At 38.5% G+C, this 24,211-nt stretch overlaps 1 protein-coding gene across 1 annotated transcript in view; it reads left to right on the top strand.

Moving 5' to 3' along the window:
• LOC150077136 (rho GTPase-activating protein 18-like) overlaps positions 1 to 24,211 on the top strand; it is a 99,458-nt gene that overhangs the window by 5,146 nt on the left and 70,101 nt on the right. The window contains exons 2-4 of the mRNA XM_090385626.1: positions 10,018 to 10,231; positions 10,465 to 10,521; positions 14,804 to 14,973. Coding sequence (XP_090241752.1) covers positions 10,141 to 10,231; positions 10,465 to 10,521; positions 14,804 to 14,973 — 318 coding nt within the window. The 5' untranslated portion in view covers positions 10,018 to 10,140. The remainder of the gene's footprint in view (positions 1 to 10,017; positions 10,232 to 10,464; positions 10,522 to 14,803; positions 14,974 to 24,211) is intronic.

Raw genomic sequence — 24,211 nt, 5'->3', positions numbered from 1 at the left:
TTCCAGTGATGAGGACCTTCTACGGGCTTGGGACAACGAGTGTGCTTTACTCCCTAGTGAAACTTGGCAGAACTGGTTTAAAGATTGGTTTCGGAGGATGGAGAGGTGTATTGAATGTAGAGGAAATTACTTTGAAAAAATTAAATAAACAAAGCTGTATTGCAAAACTTTCCTAGTACCCTTTGTAAAATACAGTATAACGTTTTGAAGAGTGATTGATCCAACCAACCTTTGAATAAGAATGATGACGTATCAGGTATGCCGACGAAATTGAAGAAACAACAAACTAAGTTGAAATAGAACCATAGATTGGTTTCAGAAATATGATTCAGAACATTTGGGGGAATAAGAGTATATTCAATTTTCAAAATTACTGTTGAAAACATGCTTACTAAATTTCAAAAGTTTGGGTTTGAAGATTCATTTCGATATCAGTCTTCAATTCAATATGAGCTTGAAGATTCATTTTGTTCTCTTACATTTGGACGACATTCTCGAAAATCTTGGTAGCGTCAGCGACAAGGATTTCCGAGCAATGATTACTTACTGATAACTGAATGTCAACGTGATAGTATCCTGCTTGGTCAGTATTCTGGTTGCAGACTGCTAACCAAGCTGGATGGACAGAACTTTAAGGTCACTGCATGCACTTCACTTATACTCATTATGCTGGAGCTTTTCAAGAAGTTAAATATTTCTTTCACACGAAGAATAAGGAAAGAAACATATTGGTTACCGTTGTGAAGGAGAACGTCTTTTAGGCCTCTTATAGAGAAGTATACGTGTACTTCCTGGAGGAGTACACCTAAACTTCTTTTGGCAAAAGATGAAAGACTATCTTTTCTTATATGGGAAAAGCTGATCCCTTATAATTTGTTGGGGTTAGGACGACACTCGATAAATAGTGGTTTTAAGAACTTGAACAGCCGAAATAACGGTCACTTTTGTATCAGTGGTGGCACATAATCGCATTGGTAGAAGTACAGTAATGGCTTACCAGAAAAATAATTTAAAAAACATTTTAATTATTTATTTCAATAATAATACGGACTCCAGCCCATAAATGTTAAAATATTAAACTATTTTACACATTTAAATTAATTTAATTATATAAAGATATTGTCGATTTATAAGTCGCGATTTAAACGAATCGAAAGCAGACGAAATTTTCATGACTGAACTAATCGATCAGCATGACCTAATCCTTTATTGGCTGTTTGTGTCACTTGCATTTCATCTTTCGCCCAAGAGTACTATAATCATTAAACTGTCCCCAAAATCCAAGAACCTGTAATTATTTCTTAAAGAATTACGAGAAGCATCGCTTAACTGACCTGGATATTTTTACCTGGGGTGAATTTCTATAAGAGGTCAACTGTCCCAATTCACAAACAATTCTGTGTGCTGTTAATGGGCTCCTTCTCAAGCCGTTCCAGGGCACACTACTCCTCTCGTCCCCTATACTATGACGAAGACGGGAATATACAAGCGTTATGTAAAATTGCATTATTATGTTTAAAAATATATAAAAAAGCAGCATATTTAAATATAGCCTTAGTTTTATTTAACCAAATAAATATAATCAAACTTTAATATGCTCAGGATATTTTAAATAATCAAATTTACATCAGACGTTTTTAAAATAAATTTCACTCATTTTAATTCGTCTATATTTGTATGCACTGTATTTTCTCTCGTATATTTGCTACTCTTGCATGTTCCCTTTCCCGAAATAAAACCCTTGGCAACGCCTCTAGTTTCCTATCATTACAAAGAAACATTATCAGATGATTTCCCTCTCGTTTCGGACGTAAACAGGAAGTGGAAGTTGAATTAAAGGAAACTTTCATTACTATGTTCTACTACTTTTGCTAGCTAACAAATTCCTTCAGCAAAAGATCACACCAAGCAATTTCTTATCCGTATAATTTAAAATTTTGTCCACGTGGACAAGAATTTGGACTGATCTACTTCCAATAAATACATCCATATAATTTTTTTTTATATTTCTCTTAACTTCAAAAATCTTTCCAGACGATACTCAAAAATACGATATTTGAAGTCGTTTTGTATATAGGACCTGTAAGAGAAGGTCAGGAATAATTAGTTCATGGTAAGCTTAAAAAGAAATGGCATGTAGCTACAACTCTGTTCTCCCACATTATGGGAAGTTTTCACACCATGACCGAGTTAGTCGGTTTCTGGAGAAGTTGCATAGTTTTCATCCCTCAAAACAGACAGACCATAAAATACAAACAATTCACAAACGCAATATATAACACCGATACCTCATCCCAGATGCTACAACGAGTTAGTGAACATCTGGCAGACCCGCTGAGATACATCCCAGGTTGGGGTGGTTACTAGAAGATTCCTGTATTATTCTCGTCTGGCCCTCTAGAATGGGCTCCCAGAGGATCCGGGCCCACCTGCTGGCAACATCAGGTGGGTCAGAGTCTCTTTTCAGACAGTACGTGCATTACTGGCACTGGCCCACCTTCCCGTGGTGTGGACGAGTACCCAGAATCATCTGTCCAGGTGACTGATGCTTCTGGGTAGCCAAGCGACCAGACACAACAACAGAACACACATAATGCACACAAACCTACGTCACACACACACATATCTGGCCCATTTGTAGTGATACTGTTCTTCACAGAGATACGAGGCGGAGTTGAACAGGTGCTGCCATTAATAAAACACATGTCCACCGATACCTCATGGCCAAGGCTACCCTCAGTGCCCTAAAACAGCCGACCGGGCTAGCCGAGTGGGCAAAGTACCTGCCCGGCAACCCAAAGGTCGCGGGTTCGATTCCCGCCTCGGGCTTGGATCAAAGTACTGCAAAAACCTTGGGAGGTGCAATATGGCCACAGAAGCCGATGCGCCAACAACTACCAAATCAAAATCAAACCCTAAAACAGTGACGAACAAAGACAAGATGAGCTGCAAGCCCTTTATCCTTATTTTGTTTATTCTTATATTTTGCATGCCTTAACTTATCCTTTCATATTATCCTGTTTGTCGTCTGCGCGGTCAGTACAGTGGCATCGTCACCGGGTGGAAAAAGCCTCGGTTCGAATCCTGTCACTAAAGCAACGACTTTTATTGGCTCTGTTGCTGAGTTAGTCGGTGAATGATTCTTTTAGTCTTTCGTCTCCTAGTATTGTTCAAAGCTCTGAATTACTAAAAGGATCACGGCGATTCGTATACCGTTCGAATTCTGCCCCATATAGTGTTTTCTTTCAATCGTTTTGGCTACTTTAATTCTTACATTTAGAAACATTGCAAATTGTAATAGATTTTATACAAAAAAACGTCACGTATTTTTGTCATCATTCATATTCCATGATTTAGCACAATCACGACCTACTAATCAACGTTCTAGACAGGAAAATGGATTCTGTACCTCCTCGTGCGATACCATGACAGCGACAGATCGTTATACCCGAGTGACTTATGGTTTCTTAATAATTCTGCTGGTGATGGCCCAGTGGAACCGAAGTCATCATCTAGATATGTTTCACTGAATCGAAGATACGCGGAATCAGATGAAAATCGCAGTTGTAGATTAGATATGGATATTTCTGGTTTAATACGTACGTGATGCTAAAGTGCGTGAAATAATTTTTTCTTTCTTTGCATGTGTATCAACGAAGTTTTAGTGCTTGAGAACAGAAAAAAAATCAGATGGAGCCAAAACGGGGAAAGAAGATCCATCTGAAGGATCTGTCAGAAATTACGTCGTTGATGACGCAGTGAGAGTCGGCGCGTTGTCGTGATGCAACTCTCACCTTATCAGCCAAAATTAACTTCTTTATTCAAACATTTCAGAATCTGAATGAAAAATGTTTGATTGACATAATTAAATTTGAAGAACATTACGTGGAATCACTACTAAGTAGGTTTAGTAAAGACGTTTACCAAGTGAAATATTTAATTAGCTTATTGGAACGAGAGAACAATTATTATAATAAACCAAAACAGTCCCAACAGCTAAATAAATTGGCCACGTTCTTCTGGCCTGGATTTTTAGTTTTGGATACGTTTATAACATCGAAAATGGAAGTCCAAACTGTGCTGCTGGAGATACCAAGGTTCTCTACACCAGATTCTCTCTTGGTGCATAGCTGCTATCTCCTGCATCAATTTCAGTCTTCCATTTTAGAGTGATAAACTTATCTTAAACCAAAAATCCGGTCCTGAAGACTGATTTCAACAGAAATCCGAAACCTAGCTAATTTATTTGGTTGTGCGACTGTTAGGGACTATTGCAATAACTGTCCTCTTTTCAATAAACTAATTAAATACCTTACTTGGTAAAGTGTCATCACTGAACCTACTTAGGCAGATTGACATTTTTCTTGAGGAACAAATTCTGGGTGAGAAAATATTCTTTTTTATCATCGAAAACGATGAACACAGGCTTGAATTTTTATTTGTTTATACTTTATTGTTTCGGTCTTGGAGAACTCGATACCTTTCACTGTTTTCTCTGCCTCAATCTTAGGATTATACTATAATGTCTCTGAATCCCCCCCCCCGTGATGACGTCATCCAGAAACGTTGGTAATGCTTGAATTTTACCCAAAGTCGAAAAACCTGTTCTCTTTAGTCGTGAGTCATTTTTTGACATCGTTTTTTCAGACCTTAATTTCAACAATGATGGCTAAAACTTGAACATTCTTTGTCCATCTGCAGCTGCAGTTGTTCTCTATCAGAATGATAGAGAACAACTGCAGAGAACAATATATTATTCAATCAATATGAATAGATTATTTTTTAGGCTATCCGAATAATTAAATTCATCTACCATGCTGTGCGTCTTATGCCTGTTAATTGCGTGTGTTCCATGGTCGATTTGTCTGTTTTGCTGGACGAAAACTCCCAGATTCTGGGGAAAAAACCTATGTATGCCTGAGACCGACTAACTGAGTCACGGAGTGAAAAAAGCCCATTAAAGTTCCTCGCGTCATCGACGGGATTCGAACCCGGGCCTTTTCCATCCGGTGTGGGAAGGACGGTTACGATACCACTGTGACACAGTTGGTAGGATCGCTGTCCTCCGCACACAGAGTGGAAAAGACCTGAGTTCGAATCCCGTCGATAACGGGAGGAATTTTATGGGTCTTTTTCACAACGTGAATGAGTTAGTCGGTCTCAGGCAAGGGTAGCATAGTTTTTTCTCCAGGAAACTCTGGTTTTTCGTCCGGAAAACAGAAAATCGACCTGTTACTCCAAAGCACAGTTTTTTCTTTGTTCTGTGACTGTAGAACTGCCGGTCATACACCAAGCTAGATGGCGTTTGGTTATTTAGGGTGATTAGTATCTTTTGGACAGCAGCATCCTTCTCATTGTACTGGTGCTGACATGTGTAGCAATCATCTCACTGTGTGTGTGTTGCAACAACGTCGACCTACGTTCCAAGTGGACAACTTTTAGTAGGAAGTTCCTGTCACTTTCTGTCAGCTTCGAAGGTTTTCCGGGTTGTTTTGTGACAGTTTCAGCCCCAGTCCGCTTCCATTTTCAGATCGCATCACTAATCATCGACATAGAGATGTTCAGTTCCACCGAAATAACATGTACAGACTAGTTGTTTATGTGGCACCCTAGGACTTCGCCCCAGAAGTCTTAACTCTGTCAATCACGCCATCTTGAACTCGCAATCGTACTATTGTCTCCTCGAAGGACTACTAGCATATTTATAGTTGTCTGACACGTGGTGTTTGGGTAAGACGTGACCAACTATCAATGGAGGGGTGTCCGGATATTAATGGTAGGTATTGTCTATTGTCATGGCACTTGCTGTATTCTGAACCAAATAAAATGGACAGTACTTTCTGCCACTCGTGCTTTCGGTTCGACTGCGTTGCTGTAGCCAGCGTTGGTATATTCTGACCCAGTTTACGTTTAGAAAGAAGCCTTCTACGTTCTTTCGAAGAAGACGTTGTGCGAATCTGCCATAAACACGCTTACTTGCATTTTTTTGAATTACAAATAGAATCTCAGTAGTTAATCCAAGCCCCGCGTGTGACTTGGCTATCTGTGTAGTGGATATCTTAATTTATCTCGTGTTTATATAGAAAATCCTCATTGTAGTTGCTTGCGTCTTTCTTGTAGACAGTGTCATCCCATTGCACAAAGTTCGTTTTTAATAGCAGCTGTTGTTATGCGATGTCTTCTGTTAATCAAAGAAAAGTAAAAAACAGTTTTGTTGTGAATATTTTTCTATATCAAATCAAATATTAAGATTTATATTTCAGCAGCACTTGGAAAAGTTATCTCCTTTTTTTTTTTTTTTTTGTTTCTAATCTTGTTTTTCGAATACCAAAGTGAAAATAACTGCGATTTTGATATTTCTTTTTAAAGATGATAACAAAGGGATATCGGAACTTTAAGTTTATTATCTATTTATTTTTAGTGGTAATATAATAATACACACAATGAGTTTTTAAGAGAGAGTTCTTCAGCTGAGGTTTTTCGTAATTTAATTTTAAACAATTTTTATTACTACACTGCTCGACAAAATTAACAGAACACATGATGTAACTCGTGCAGCTTGTAATGAAGCGGAACAAAATTTGGTATGGTGGTGTACCAAAAGAATACCAAAGAAATGAGGAGACAGAGAGAAACCCTAGGCAGGTTTTAGGGACATTTTTAGGGGTTGTATGCGAATTGCCAAAAACGCCACATTACAGAAGTCTATCGAAGATGCTCGAAAATATGGTCACATGACACTAGTATGGCTTATGATCCCCTACAACGGCTAAAAATGCCTGAGAGTGGTGAACCATGCTCGATATAAAGGTGTCTATAAGATCCTTTGGCAATAAATCCCATTCTTCCACCAGCACAGATCTTAGTTCATTAACTGACCAAGGAGTTGGCTGTTGGCATGTCATGCGACGCCCAACGTCGTCCCACACGTTTCACCGGATTTAAGGCTATGGTTGTACTGGCCACGGCAGTCGTTGGATATCTTCAGTTTCAAGATATTAAAATTAGAATGATTCCGAGCTCGTTTTGAGAATTTTACACGTGATAACTGAGGTCCACCACGGTTTATTCTAAGTTGTTTTCCACCTCCTCGTAGTGTAGACAAGCACTGGACAGGCTTTCCAGTTGATCGTCTTCCTGGGGGCAAAACGGCCAGAAACAACTTAACAATACAGTATAACAAAACACACTACACAAACATAACATTACACACATTTCTGGCCTTTCACGGTTCTGTTTCACCACAGTGGACAACGGAGTTGAACTAATGTTCTTGGAGCCGCCCTACATAGGACGTCTCCATGTGCTATCTGTAGTAGTTTCTAGCGTTGATTACCTGGTCTTGGATGGCGAGCATGAGCCTACGGTATCGAGGAGGAGCCATCGGCTCGTCAGCAATGCATTGGAAGCAGTCTTATCTATGTAATCTTGATGGTCATTATAGTGTCTGCCATGGAGTGCCTCCTTCGCCCACAGTGTGAGTGGGGTCTCTTTGTTAAGGTTGTGTTGTGTGCCGTTTGTTTACCTTCCTTATGACTTGGCAAATTGGTACTGTGCTTCTTTTTCGGTAATCCCGCAAGTTCTTAATTGCCTTCTTCCCTAGTTCAATGAGGTCAGCGGGTCCCTTTCCTAGTTATAATCAGTCTCTCGATGACCGACTTTGGGTGGCGTTGGCGGCTCTTGGTGGTCATTATCCTGGTCGATCTCATAATCTCCTCCAGCTCAGTGTTGTTGGTCCAATCTATGATCCCGAAGGAGTATGTTAGTACTGAGACTACGTAAATATTTATGGCTCTCTGACCATGTAACCACCATTCAGTTTTGATTTTATCAGGCTTTTCAGTCTCTGATGGTGAATCTTGATCACATTGTGTTCTAACTGGTGGGCACGCATTATTCCCAAATATTTGTAGGTCACTCTCTGTCACAGCTTCAATCTCTTCACCGGTCCTTAGCTGGTAGTTTCGTCCGACCGGATGGCCTTGATGCAATTCATGGGTCTTGCATTTGTCTAGACCAAATTGTATCCTGATGTGAGTGTTGAACTCTTGTGATCCGGAGCAGCTCTTGGAGTTGATTCTCTTTTGCGGCCTAGAGTTTGATGACATCCAAGGCCTGACGTAGCCCAGTGGTCAGGAGCGAGAGTGCATCGCACGCGTTCCTTGAGTGGACCGGGGTTCAAGCCCGTGACTACTAAATACGATAAATATTTGTATTGACGATTTATTGTAAACTCTACTGACTTGGTTGTCGTGCCGGAGTATAAACAGAAAATTTATTTATTTATTTATTTTTACATCAGGTGAGAGAGACTGTATAAATTCTTCCTCCCTTCTTTTAGGGTATATCTGTACTTGCTGTTATTGAGCATAGTGGACAGTGGAGTGAGTGCTCAAGGCCCACTATGATTCTTCTTCTGATGCGGTTTGGTCCGGTCTTGATGTTCTCGGCCTTGATAGCGGTCCTCCATTTTACCATGGTTGCTTCTAGGAAGTGTCAGCAGTTCCAGGTCGACTTTCTAAATCTGCATTGTTTCTATCAGCCAGCTATGGTTCACCGAGCCCAATATCCTTGCTGTATACAGGTTATGGTGTGTGTTGTAGGCTTTCTCCATAATTACAGCGTCAATGGTCAATTTCTCCTTGCATCCTTTGCTCAACTGCCATTTCTTCTGCTGTTCGGCCATGATGCGCTGGATTTCCAGGTGGTTTGATATCTTTTTAGTTACGCAGCTGGTCAGGATCTTGTACATTGTTTGGAGATAGGCGATTAGTCTGTACTTCGCTGGATTTGCGGTGTCTTTGTCCTTAGCCTTCAGATGGGTGATACTTGAGTCAGAGACTCTGGGGTTGTGTTAGGGTGCCTTATTATATAAGTGAACTACTGTACTCTTGTGTGTGTGTGTGTGTGTGTGTGTGTGTGTGTGTGTTACTTTCCATTGCAAAGACATCTGCTCATCAATTTAAAAAGCAGTATCAAGATTTTTGTTTTTTTTTTCAAAAAGAAAAGGGTCTAGTCCCTTTCCAGGGGCTAATCCACACCTTGGCTTTCTGCTGTGGTGAACGTTATGTACCTTTCATTAGTAAATTCTAGGCTATGGTGCCTTCAATGGGTTATACTGGTGCATTCAATAAAGATTATTGTTATATTTTCTTTCTTTCTTTAATTACTTAGGACACAATCAACTTTTGTCCTTATTGGTAGTTTCGCTATTTGTCACTCGTTTGGTTGAAAGTTCAATTCCCATCGTTGACTGAAATAATTTTAAAGGCATCTTCAATGTCCGGACTGAGTGAGCTGGTCTCAACCATGTTGAGTATAGCCTTCCTTCCCCCCGGGGGGAGGAACTTCCGCCCACATAATGTGCAAATCTGCTGTGTGCAGATATAATTCTCAGCACGTCTGCTCAATGTGAGGATTTATGATTAATGCACCCCCCCCCCACATAGAGTATGATTTGCACTGGACTGGAAAGTACCGATCAGTAACTTTAAAACGATGGCAATTTCTGATTCGATATCAGATCGGAAAGTGAGGAGCCTTTCAATCTTATCATTGAGGTCCTCATACCTTTTGGGATTCAATGCACTGATGGCTACAAGGTCTCTCTCTATATTTGGTCCTTAGACTTGTTTTCAAAACTCCCAGTCATGATGGCAAACTTCTATCAGCTGTGACAACTACGAAAGTACAAGTATCACCCGAATTAAAGTACAAGTTTGTAAATTTAGTCTTATTTTTATTTCGTAGATGAAGTGGCAAAATTTAGCTAGTTCTGTTTCCTTCTTTTTATTTGTTTATTTATTTTGTGTAAGGTCGGAATAGTGTAGCATTCGTAGGTAATGTAGGGTGCTTCTCTAACCAGATTAAATGTAGCTTTGATTTTTGGGATAGAAAATGGTATGATTACCACGCGTAAAAAAGGTTAGAAAAGCCCTTGAATAAAGTTTAGAAGTTTGTTATTATAATTAAAATGCACGAAAACTGATTTGAAAATGAGTGTTTTTAATGTTGTAGTGACAAGTTCTGCGTGAAGCTGATATGGTTCTTCCACTTTTCCCGAGACAACTGTAGCCCTAAAAGTCAACATTTTTGGGTGTGGAAATCCAGAATTTGATAGTAGCCATAAAATTTGCCACCATGGACGATTATATGAATGAAATAAGCAGCATAGAAGAAGCGAGACTGAAGGAAGTAGAAGAAGATTCTGAAGACAGCAAGACTCCAGATGGTAAGTGTCCATTTTCTTCGTATTAAGTGTAGTTACATTATCGTAATTTATACTGTTCTGTGTAAAGAAGTTCTGGGAGTTACGTAAGCATAAGGATGTGTAGAATAATCACGCTGTGACGTTTTGTCCTTCACCCTTTCCTAACCGTACCTCATAAAATTATTTCCAGGCCAGAATATTTCTAAACGCTCCTGTTTCACAATTGAAATGATTTATTTTGTTTTTTTCTGCAGAAAGCGAGGATGAAACGTGGATGCGGTATTCTGGAGTGCTGAATTATATCATTGATGGTAAGCAGAAAACTTTCTTGCGATTCATTTATTATGATAATAATCCTTATTGTATAAGATATATAAAACAATGTGCACTATGATATAATAGAACTCGTGAAGGCTGGAAGCTAAGGCTAAGTGATAAATCTATAGCTAAGTTTGTTTGAATGACATCGTGAGCTAATGTTGAGATTACAAGTTCCCTCAGGTTAGGAGGGCCTCCGTAGCCGAGTGGTCATGAGCGGGAGTGCAGTAGCACACGCTCTTTGAGTAGACCAGGGCTCAAGCCTCTGACTGCTAAATACGGTCGATCTGCCAACCCAAACTGGACCAGCATGGCAGATTATTGTCCATTTCCCTCAGCATGAATTGTTGAGGAGGCTACCATCCTGCAGTGGGTTGATAATGGCTGCAGTTTACCTTCTTTTTTTACTATCGTTGTGGGTGGGAAATAGATTTATTGAATTTCAGGAAAGCTTTTGACGCTGTTGTACATACTAGATTGCTGTACAAATTAGAGCCGTGTGGCGTTAAGGGCAAGTTTCTGCTATGGATAAAGGGATGGTTGAGTGGGAGAAGACAGAGATAGTGATTATTAATGGACACTGCTCTTCGTGGACTAATATTATTAGTGAAGTTCTCCCAGGATTCGGTGCTGTGGCGATTGTTGTTTTCTACATTTATTGATGAAGACATATCAGGCTTAATGTCCAAATTTCCAGATACGAAGGTTGGCAGGGTGATCAAATAATAGTAATCAAGGTTTGCTACTGCAACAAGATCTAGGCAGTTTAGGTAGATGGGCTCAGAAGTGGCAATTGAAGTTTTAATATTTACAAATGCAAGGTACTGCATATGGATAGCAGTAATCCGAGAGTAACGCACCAAGTGCGTGGTACTATATTACACTGCAGTACAATCAGGATAATGAAAAACGAAAAGGACAGGGTAATTGAGCATTCAGATATAAAGTTCTCTGAACAGTGCAGCCGGCCTGGCTGCTCATGGGGTTTTGTCAATGGTTTTCCATCAGGGATCCGGAGGTGATTATCCCATTGTATAAGACGTGGTCATGCCAAATCTTGAGTACTGCATACAGGTCTGGAGGCCTCGTTTTAGGAAGGATGTAGAGCTTCTGGAACAGGCACAGAGAAGGGCACCGAGATTGGTGAGGGGAATAAAGTGGTGCTCTTACAAAGAAAGGCTTAGGTTCTGAAAATTGTGGCGTCTGGAGACTATACACCTGCGAGGTGATCTGATTGATGCGTTTAAGGGTTTGAATGGATTAAGCAAGCTCGGTGCTGATGGCATTCTTCGTCTTGCTCAGATTACACACACATGAAGGGGCACAAATTCAAATTGTGGGTTGCAGGATAGATGTACGGAAGTTTGCCTGCTGCCAGCGGATAGTTGATCGTTGGGATAAACTTCCACGTAGTGTTGTAAAAGTGGGTAATTTGAGTAAGTTCAAGAAAGAACTAGATAAATTGTTAGAGGATGGACAGGTGATATTGGAAATATTTATTATTATTATTATTTTTTTTTTTGGTTGATATTGTATAAGCTTGCTTTCTTGCTTAATTTGCCACTACTAATACTGATACCAATTTTAAAAGACCACGGACGAGTTGTTGCTAACACTTCGTCTCCTGTCACGAGTTGTTGCACGTTGTCAACTCTCTGCCAATTTCAGGAAATATAGCCGCTTGTGTCTGCATTGTACGTTTTGATGGTGGCCCTTTTACGAATCTGTTTCGTACTGTAGAGTAACTGCTTTAATGTTTGATCAACCAGCAACTCCATTTCCAACAAAACACTTTCAAAGATACTGATTGCATTCTCATGAACTTTAGTACTGCGAAGTATACACATCGAATTAACAGACTTATTTTACAAATGGCCCGTCTAAGATCAATTATTTAGGCACTGAGGTCTACTTTATTCTGAGTTATATTATGTTAAAGTGGCCACGATTCAATTGTTTTGAAAAAATTTTCTACAAGATTAGTGCAAGAAAGCATTGATACAGATTACCAAAGTTTTCATTAACTGTACGTTTTAATATCCTGAGTGAAATATTATTTATAATATTTCTCCCAGGAACTATAGGATACTGTGACATCTACAGAATGACAGCACAAACATTTTTAATATAAATGAAAATAGATTTTTCCTTTATACCCAACCTCCTCAGCATTCTGTGATCCATTGGGATCGTTATGTTACGTTAGGACATCACCAAACTGTTATATAAAGCTAAGTGATTAGAAATTTGTTAGTGTTACACAGGAATAAGATTACTCATGCAAAACAGAGTTGCCAACTTTCCAATGGGTCATACAATTGGGCCTTTTGCTTTGATTTTGCCGAGATATCGCAGGCGCTTTGATCGTGAATTCTTTTAAAAGGAAAGGTTTTGACTGAGTTCTCTCTTCCTCTTCCATCTGTTTATCGTCTTCTGCACAAACAATCTGTGATTTATAATGATAGCGTAAATGTAAAATCTCACACGTACAAATATTTACGCCGTTACTTTCTTGCTGTGTCATTAAAACGTTCCCGTTTGGTAGGCTGCGCTATTCGTTCCCTCACAAGTGTGTGCGTCATTTTAAACTTCGCAACGTGCTTCTCATGAAATATCATCAAACGTCATAGTCAGACCAAAGGATTTTCATTTAATTTTTTATTTGTTTCTTTCACAGAGACGTCCCAAATTTTATTAAAATCGGAGAAGAAATCCGGCAATTATTTCTTATTTTTTTATGAAGGTTTTTAGGCTTAAAACGACGCAGGTGAAAAAATATTAAAATAAATTATCAAGAGTATCATCCAGTGTCTAGTCTTTATTGCATCAGTGTAATATTCTTTGGTGAATAGTAAATGACTGTTGGACACTGTTTCCCTGGATATGAGGGAGTTAGCAAATGAGTGGGCGACGTTGGTTTTGGACTTATACAAGCTCTGAGTGATGATTATTAATGATTTATAAGTGGGGTAACGTAAATAAACAAAAAAGAAAGTTTAAGACGCACTATTGTGTCCCGGTCTTCTAAGGATATAAAAGGTGGCAAGATCCCTTTTACTACGAATCTTAGCCGAGGTCTGGATGCGGTCAACATTGAATTTCTCAGAATCTTGATGATATTTTCAGTGAGCAGGATGGAATGGGATAATTGCTTTTGGAGTATTTTCAGATTCATGATAATAATCAGGCCTTCTGGTTCGTTATATCTGGTTTTAACTTGCCTGTTCTCTCTTTCCTGATCTTATTGTTGGTTAATGTATAGCTCTCTTTTATCACAAGAGTCGGGGATGAAGACTCTAGTTAGACGGTGGTTCTTTTTTCCTGTTTGGTTTGGCATGTCACCTTTCTCATCTCATCTCCATTTATTTATTAAATGTACATACTACCCCACAGATTCCACCTCCCCCTACTCCTCGGAACTACTTTTCAACCCCCAAAACGATTGCGACCTTTGCAACTTTGGACTATCTGACCTATATGGCTTTTCTGTACACCTAAAAGCATGACTCCATTAATTTTTATTTTATTTAATTTTATCTATCCTTATTTGTGTTCTTCTCCTATCGTATTCATTAATTTATTTTCTTTTTAGCTTTCTCTTGATTTCTGTCGCACTTTGGCCTTAGTATCTTGGCATTTCTTAACTGTATTATTCTTTTTATTTGTTCTGGCGTTAGTTTTCTTTCTTTCTACTTATCTCAAGAGGGTGCTCATATTACGTACGTCATCCCCACAGTATATATATGCTACAACACGCTTTGATATAATTTGTTTCCCACTTACGTTCACCTGGTTCTCGAAATGGTAAGTTCAACCCTGTCTTCATTCTCTCACCATGTACTATAGTTCTGACCTATTTTTTTTTTTTTGTTATTTTGGCCCTCGATGGACAAAAATGATGTCTTTTAGGGCACTGTCACCACCAATCGTCCTTCATAACATTGATGATCAATTCCCACAAATTTCCTTTAAATTTTTATTTCCAGAATTTTAAACTCGATCATTGTTCTAGTGTTGCTTGTTAGTCTAAGTGTTAATTTTTAAGAGAGATTGCCCATTAGCCTTTCTAAGTTTAACTTACTAATATACGCCTTAATTAGAGACTCTTGATTAGCTCTCTGACACCTGGTAATTGCTTCATCACTGATGTTGTGAAGTATTAGCTCTTAACCAATAGAATTGAATAATTTTATGTATTGTTGGTTGTGATGAGTACCATTTTAATTGAGTAATATTACAATTAATTTTTCGTTAATTCTATTTCTCTATTTTCAGAGGAGCAAACCAAAGATGAGATTGACAATAAATTCATGAAGGTTTTAACCAAACACCAACAAGCAACTGTACGAAAAAAATTCACGGAGTATCAAGCAACAAAAAGTCGTCGCCAACAGCGATCAAGGGCGGATGTTAGGAATATTTTCCCGGAAACATGTTCTGCAGAGGTAAGACATTCTGATTGGTCTCTGATCGCTACATCGTTGTAGATGTAAACTCGGTGATAAGTGCAAAAATCCAAAGTTTACCTGAATATTCCGAAAGCTGACACTTCCGATGTACGAAGTTCGAACACGAGCTTCGTACATCCGAAGTTGGACGCCATCGTTTTAAAAGGTCTTGGAGTTCCATGTTGAAGTGTTAGGGCAAGGGTTGTGGACTTGTTGGCCAACGACCCTTGCACTATCTCCAAAAACGTGTCTTCACGAGAGGTTATAGAGTTCAACGCGATGACGTCGTTAATAATATATCACAATTTCCAAAACTAAAGTTTGGAAATGCTATTTGGTGGTGAAATTGTTCCACTTTTTTTTTTTTTTTTTATGCAAACGTGATTGCAGTACTATTTAGGATCGGCACATTATCCTGGATGTCTTCATTTAGGTCACGAACTCTATTTCCTTCTATTTAACGAAGTGGCTATGTCGAAAGAGAGGAATGGAGGGCGAATTTATGAAATAACAGAAGAGAGGAAAGCTAGAGGAAATGTAATGAAGCGTGGAGAGAAGAAATATGGTAAATAGGAGTGAAACATGAAGTAAAAATGAATATTTGCGATACACCAAATATGAGAGACAATAGAAAATTAAAAATGACTTTGCCACGTTGCATTCACGCTATTTCAAAGCATGCAATAGCTGATGATGACGTGCTGTTTCCATTTATGCATGTTTTGCCAAGTGCGAAGTTTGGATTATCCTAATTTTAACGACCTGTGCTTCGAGATAAAACAGACATTTAAAGTCTTCGTTGATGTGTGACACGATAACCCTTGCTTTCCTTCTAGCTTACTCCAAGGACTTCGAGTGACTGGACTTTACCCTTGTAGGTTTTAATACTCTTTCACTCGCAATAGATCCATCAAACGGTACAAGAAAGAACACCTTTTATAGGTTGTTGAGCGACCTGTTATTGGGAATAAAAATGGAAATGATCGAATTAATGAAGATTTATTTGTGTTCTTTCTCCTATCGTATTCATTAATTTATTTTCTTTATCTTGGCAGCTTTCGATTTTCTATTTGTATTTATAAAAGGTGAGATACATCCTAGTGATAATGACTGCAGGTACACTGACAAGCTTATCTAAATTGTTTACGCTCTAGCCATTGAACAACACACACACACTGTTTTTATTACAGCCAGTGAAATTACAGAGATTTAGCCAATTGTTTGGTATTTCGAAATACGTAGTAGTGGTTGATGTCCATCGTTGAACACTGCATAGAAATGCTGCTAATTTTTTTTTTTACTGCATTAATTAAAGCATTATTTTCGTTGATTTGCATTCAGTTTGGTCTTATCTTATCACCAGAAGCCATTCATTTAAAGAGCAAAACACATATCAAGGTACAGGATGATAAAATGCTAATAATTTCGAGTAAAATAGTGCCAGAGGCAGCTCGGGAAAATGTTCAGTGAGTGAATGCAAATGTGAGTTGTTTGCGCATCCACTGTTGTGAGTGACGAATGTTTAGCATGGGTTGAGGGAGAGTCTCTGACAGGAAGTTCACATACTCACTGTGGAGGCTTGCACAACAAAAGGGAATGTCATACGGCAGTTGACAGGTGAGGAATTTAAAACTGTTTTCTTTAGAAAAGGAATGTTGTTCTTTTGCCACCAGAAAACGACGCCATTGCTGTGGATGTTAACGGGAAAAGCAGATGAAGACCCTCTGATGTTAGATTGTACTTTCTTCTCTGGTGAGGTCTGGTTTCGTCTAACTGGGTATGTAAACCCTCAGAATACTTGTCTACTTTGTGCTGAAAACCCCCAAGAAACACACGAAATTGTCCTGTGAAGGTTGGAGAGCGTGTGCAATGACCCATCACAGGATTTTTAGGCCCATCTTTCTCACAGAAACTGTAACTTCTCAACGGTACATTAACATAGCCTATGAATTCCTGGTATCTCATTAAGGCGAATTTTGTTCAAGTGTGGTTTCAGCAAGATAGTGCAACAATTTGCACTAATGTCCGCCATGGCCTCATAATTTCAAATGGAATATGGCCACAACCCTTGCTCTGTTTTTGCCAGTATGTCAAAGACTGACTACAATAATAATCCAATCAACTTGCTTGAAAATTTGTCTCCAGCACTCTTTAACTCGAAGTTATTCGCATTTTCGTGCATTCTCATTTAAAATTATCATCTCTGCTTTATAGTAATTCTTTTACGCATTAATTTTTTTTAATATTTTTTTTATATTTCTTTTTTATCTATTTATCTGTAGTTTAATTTTTTTTCTTATATTTCTTTATGGTCATACAGTTTACGAGAATATAATTGTGGCCATAGTCTTCAATGGTGTGCAGTTGTTGTTCACAGGCGAGTTCTACAGCTGCCTGATTAGTTATCATTCTTTTCAGGTCCACTAAAGCTAGTGATCTAAATTATTATCTCATCTTATACTTTTTCTCTGTGATCAAATAACTCAGTTTATTTCTCGAATCATGTATTTCGGAAGATACATTTGTTTGAATTAATAACTGTTGCTAGCAGTCGTTTTTGTCACCAAATCCTAGCATTTATAAACATTTATAATTATAAATAGCGTGTTTAACTTAATATAAACAATACTGTAAATTGTATCATAAGCACACGTAAGTTAGCTTATTTTTGTATTTAACTAAGTTTGTATTTAAAAAGTTGAAACTTATTATTCATGGAGACTTCGTTATCAGTAATTTAGTCAGGAAATGCGCAAGTCGATACTTGATTCAGTATCGACTTTGTTTCGAATAACAGCAAAAAATGTGCGCTGGGCATGGATTCCATAAGATGTGTAGTGTGTTTTGGTCCAATTGTACCAAATCTTCCAGGAAAATATCGCGCAGCTGCGACAAAGTTCAAGGAAGGGGACTTAGTTGCCCAATAGCTCTCTCCAGCATATCCCACATTTCTCAATAGGATTTAGATCAGGTGAATGTGAGCGCCAGGGAAGAAGGTGAAAATCGGTGCCACGTTCTCCGAACCATTCTGACACAATGCGCATTGTCATCGCCTTCTGGATAAAAGTGTAACACTGCAAGGTGCAGTAGATCTGATACAAAATTCAAGTGTCTGATGCTATGTTGAATCACGTATTTCCGAATTCCACCCTAGAAATGCATCAACCTGTCCAGAATGCTTTGGTTTCACAGGAGATACTCTTAACTGCGGATTCAGTGGTAATGAAGAAAGGGAACGTTCTGTAAGAAAAACAGTTAACATAGAAACAGTATGTTTACCATCTGCAAAATTGACGATGTAACACAGTTTATCAGCTCATAAGTGGTACGTGATAATACACGTTGGCACTAATTATTTAAACTTAAAAAACTGATGAATTAGTTATGAAATAAAGGGCATATTGAAAAAGTGTCGCCAGATACGACAAAATGTTCCTGTGCCTGCATTTCTGCCCGGACATGACAGAAGGGATTTTATGATAGGTTGAATCTACGCTTGAGGAACTCTGCAAGACTTAATGGAGGAATTTTTCTCAGCTTGGTTGGCCTTATTCGGTAAACAGAATTTATTTTGTAAAGATAATATTCACAGATGAGGTACAAGGGTTTTTTGCTAATGCCATTGAAGAGGCATTAAGGATCAGAGAAACTGTTAGTTCGGAGGAAAGGCAAGTCGGCACACGATTGACTCATGTCAGTGGCATGGGAAATTAAACTTGCACCCTCTCTGAGAGCGCCTTGTGTGTAATTATTAACCTTAAACACTGAAAGGGAAACTGAAATAGAAGCAAAATCCACCAGCAATCTTAGATCAAATGGAAAAATGCTTTTAACTAACTAAAATATCTCAGAGTATTGTAATCAAATTAAATGAATTTTTAGCTTTTCATCACGTCTACTAATGGTGATGAAGCTGGACTTACTGGGACATGATGCCACTCGGAGATACGAGATAAAGAATTTCGTGAATTTTGTGAGTTCAGGAGTTATAGGGAAGCATGGGGGAGAGCGATGCTTTTTGGTTGCAGTGGAAATCCCACAGAAAGTCAAGTAGAAATATTAGGGGTTGATCATATATTTCTCGACTAATTATTTATGATATTTAGAGTCGCAAGCCTACCGAAATCTCTGGAAAATGTCAGAGTGTTTTCAGACTCTGGTAAGTCCCTTTGGACGAAGAAGTGCGCTAATGTCTCCCAATTCATAGATGTGAAGCTAAAGACGAATTTTACTTCTGTAGTACAGTAGGTTACAAAGTCTGTGGTTAAAGATGCGATTCAGGAGCGCATCTCGCCAAGAATGATATCTTGAATAGATTCCAGTATGGGGTCGTTAAGGGAAGGTCATGCCTGACTAAACTAATACATTTTGATGCATTCATTAAGCAGTTGAATGCAGTTTTAACAATTTTAATAATTTCAGTTCTATTAATGCAGTTTTAACGTTATGTATCTAGACTTCAGTAAAGCTTTGTGATACTGCTTGTCATGGAAGGCTGCTATATAAACTGGAAGTAGTTGGAGTTACTGGTAAAATCCTATGCTGGATCGCAAGCTGGCTAAAAGAAGGAGAGATAAAGGGTTGTCATAAATCGTTAGTCTTTAGAGCGGACCAGCGTAACACGTGGTCTCTCTTTCTAATTTTCGTAAATAATACTGATGAGCTCATGCAAGGTAAACTGTCAGTTTTATGATGATTTGAAGGTGTGGAGATTGTCAGCAATTCCATCCAGACAATGTTGCTACGAAAATACTTGGTTTGGTTACATACGAGTATATGGATCGAAAAATGGACCATATATATAAAAAATTTAATACTTCTGGATGTAAGATTTAGGAAACAGAAATCTCAAAGTTACGTATAACCTTGTGAGGAACTGGATCTACACGTTGTTCAAGGCGACAAACACTTAGGTAATACGATTCAATCGGATATTAAATTTTCCCTTCAGTATAAACAGACGGTTGAGAAGGCATGTCCTGTCCATGATATTGCTAACAGGGAGAAAGACGTCATTACCATCTCTTTAAAAGGCGATAGTTAGGCGGAATTTATAATATTGTATTCAGGTATGGAGACTCCACCTTAAAAAAAAAACTGAATTCTTCCTCATTCAGAATTTCTTAAAATTCTGAATGAGGAAGGTCCATTCTCCCTCTAACAAGAACTTTGGGGCACAAATATAAAACCTGAGGATATAAGAAAGGTGGATCTCATGATAGTGCCGTCCTTCGCCGCACGAAATGCAGACTCGCAGCGTCCCAACGTGACGAAAGCAGGGAGTCTTGCTAAGTTCAAAGCCGAACTGGACGGTTCGGCTGGAACTGGATGGAACTGGAACCTTGGGGGAATGAGATAGCGTGAATATTCTGGTTTGTTTTAGTATTATTTTATTTTTTGTCTGATGGGGAAAAGTCCGCTTCCTTTCATTCAACCTGAACTGTTTTCCCAAAATGTGAAATCATATGAGCCTTCAGTTCTCGAGAGGTTAAATGCGAGTTACCTTCGTGATGCTCAATCCTTTCCGTTTCTTATCCATCTGAATATTGGTGAAATGGTTGGAGAATGAAGTTGAGTGGCACCCTGAAAGAAACACTGTTTTAATTCCTCCTGATAGTCCAACCAGGGCCGTTGGATTATCAGGTTTGTGTCGGTGGGAACGTAAAGTTCACTCGCGTTCATTTTGTTGTCCTTTCGTTATAAATATGGAAAGGTTTGGATTTATTTTGTCGGCCCTAATACCTGCAGCCTGTACGCGGTGGCTTACATGTCAGCAATGTTGTAATGTTGCTTCACGGTGGTAATTTTTACATAACCCAAATTGTTCGAAAAGCATGCTGGAAGGATGGAAGAGTGAATGACTTTTATTCTGTACAAATTTAGCCCTTCCTGTGATTTCCTAATTCGCTGCTAACTTATTTCCGCTCTATCAGTATCATATTTTTCTTTTATAACAACGTAGGAAGTATTATTCATGAGGTACATGTTTCAATACACAGCATACGAAATAATCCTCCTTACGACACTTTTGCTGTCATAACGAGCCACCTGTGGTTAACAATTTAGTTGCAAGGATTCATGCCGTAATTCCACCTTTCTCATCAACAAACTATTGACCTAAGAAATGCGTTTGTTACAAAAGCAGTTGGTACCACGAATTATGTGGGTAAAAGATATATGGAATGCAGCTAACGAATATGGTACGAGTATTAATATTATTACACCAAAACTGTACTTGAACTGTTCATGATATTGGTCACGAGTTTGCATCTATAAAGACAAATGGTTTATCATTCGAAAGGAATGATATAAACGATTCGTGAGATATTAACCAGAATTTGAGTTCGCTTTTAAATACTAAATTAATTAAGTAACTGAAACGTTTTATAATTTCATGATTAAATAAACTAACCATTAAACCATAAAAATTTTCTGTTTCTACTCAGGGACGACAACATAAAGTGGGACAAGTTCACAAGGTAGAGAGAGCGAGCATTACCGTATTTAGTAGCCACGCTGTCGTGAACTACGGTCACTCATAGGGCGTGTACCTCCCTACTCTCTGACTGAACTGGAACCTTAACTTTGACCCATATTTTACTCATATCTTTAATTTAATAATATATTTTTGAAAATTCGACTTTCTTGAAAGATATTTGAGACACGAACACCACGGATATATTAATAGCCTCAACACCACGGCTATTAATATATCCGTGGTGTTCATTTTCCTTGAAGAGAAATCCCCTCGAAATATCCGAATGTGAACATGGTGATTTTCCACCTATTGGTCTAACCGCGCAACTGATCAGAAATATGGAAAACATTTCCCGGTTGTAATTCAGAATTGCATTGCTTAGAACGCCCCTTTCCGTAAATACTGTCCTTCCTCCTTCTCACTCTTCCGTCACCTTTTTCCCCACTTGAGTACACCTGTAACCTTCCACGTTACTTGGTTTCCAAGGCTGTCATCTTCCTGCTGTCTGTCAGTTTTCCTAACAAAACTGTTTCGTTCTTTCTTAAGGGTGTCGCCAGCCTTGAAAGAAGCCGTCACACAGTGTAGTAGTGTGAGATGTCACGAATGAATAATTGCTTCTGTTGTCGTGATGGAAATACTTTTTTAAAAAAAAAAAGACTTCATTCTCAGCTGTGGAATGCTGGGAAATTTCGGTGCTAAGATAATGTTTGTGTATTGTTTCATTACGACATGTCTCTAGGAAGAGTTGATAAAATGAAAGATGGAAATATTAGACAGAGGGAAACTGGTTTGAAGACGCATGCTAGAGGTGCGTATGTAGGTGCAGCGCGGTTTCTTTAGGGAAGGGGAAAGCACAGTTTATTAAACTCTAACAGGGAGCTAAATGATTTTGTAATAAACGCAAGGAAAGTGGAAGAGAAATTGTTGAAGTTAAACATAGGAAAGGCACATGAGATCTATCCAATTTATATTAAAGGAGGCAACGAAGGAAGTAAGCAAACTCTTAGCATTAATTATGAGAGCACCCTTGGATACAGGGGACGTCCCCATGGACTGGAGATGTGCGAATGTATCTCCAATTCACAAAAGGTGACACGAGTAATTACAGACCAGTTAGTTTAACTTCTGTTCTGAGGAAAATAATGGAGTCACTGGTAAAAGAAGGGATCATTGCAGGATCATCTACACAAAGATGCAATTATACTCCAGACACAGCATAAGTTTGTTAAGGGGAAGTCTTATTTGACCAATTTCATTGGACACTGCGATGTGGTTACAAAGGAACTGGATACAAAAAAATAAATTTAATATCATATGCTTCGACGTCAGAAAAGCTTTTATACTGTTGCACATGGAAGACTGCTATACAAATTCGAGCAGTGTGGCATTAAGGGCAAGTTGCTGCTATGAATAAAGGATAGTTGAGTGGGAGAAGCTAGAGAGTGGTAATCAATGGACTTTGCTCTTCATGGACTAATATTATTAGTGGAGTCCCCATGGTTCGGTGTTGGACCCATTGTTGTTTTCTATATTTATCAGGCTTAAGGCCTGGTGGCCTCATTTTAGGAAGGATGTGGAGCTGCTTGAGCGAGTACAAAGAAGGGCAACTAGAGCGGTGAGGGAAACAAAAGAAGGCTTCAGGTCTGCTGCAAATTGCAGCGTCTGAAGACTAGGTACTTGAGCGATGATCTAATTGAGGTGTTTTAGGGGCACAAATTCAAATTGAGGAAGGATGGTTGCAGAATTGATGTGTGGAAGTTTGCCTTTAGCCAGTAGGTGGTTGATTTCTGGAACAAACTTCCATCTGTTGTGGTAGTTGATAGTGTAAATAAATTCAAGGAAGAAGTAGAAACTATTGGAGGGAATGAATAGGTAAAATGGGAGGTGTCGTGGGGTTTTTTTTTTTTTTTTTTTGGCTGATGCTGTTGTAAGCTTGCTTTCATTTGACACTGCCAATGGTATTCAGTGTGTGATTTCTGTAAACAAGAATATTTGCAGATGCCAATTGTAGTCTACTATAACTGCAGGCAGGTTTCTTTTAGAGATGTTTTCCATGCATCTGTGATTTCACTTCTACAACGGTATGTAGATTCCAGCAGACATTGCTCTTCAAGAATCTTCACTGGAAATAATCACAGGGATTCATGTCTGATGAGCGCGACCATGAAGATCATGCAGTCTACTATCGATTAGAGTGAATCTATCATTAAAATGTTCCTTCAGGAAATGGAGAACAGCAATCACTGTATGTGGTCCTGGCTCCATCTAGTTATACTAGAAACTCAAGATATAATCAAAACCTAATTTTTTTTTGCTTAATTCTCTGATTTTCTGGTTTTCTTATTAAATATTGCATAATATTCCATCCATTTTTTTTTTTATTCAGTTACGAACAATACTTCTCTATCCTCAATCACTTATTTTTCTCCCCTGCACACTTATGACGTCACAGACACGCTTGCCTGAGAATTTACGATAATGTTTTTGCTGTTTTGCTAGAATGTTGTTGAATATTCGAGAAGTTCAAACTATTCTCCCATAACGAGTTCATTAATTTCACATTTATATAGTATTTACTTCAGAACTCAAGAACTATTTAGTGAAAAATCTTTCTCTTTCGCACAAACGGGTGCGCCATCAGATATTTGGCTTTGTTTACTAGATAAAATTATCTCTAAACATTTAAATGGGTATGTAATTACCAAACTAGGATTTACTGAGATACTCCATAGATAATTGAGCTGCAGTAAACATTTT

This window comes from Mastigoproctus giganteus, chromosome 12 (genome assembly GCF_048544385.1).
Source record: "Mastigoproctus giganteus isolate SK-2022 chromosome 12, ASM4854438v1, whole genome shotgun sequence".
In the NCBI taxonomy this organism is placed as follows: Eukaryota; Metazoa; Arthropoda; class Arachnida; order Uropygi; family Thelyphonidae; genus Mastigoproctus; species Mastigoproctus giganteus.
This window is presented reverse-complemented; position numbering and strand designations above follow the sequence as displayed.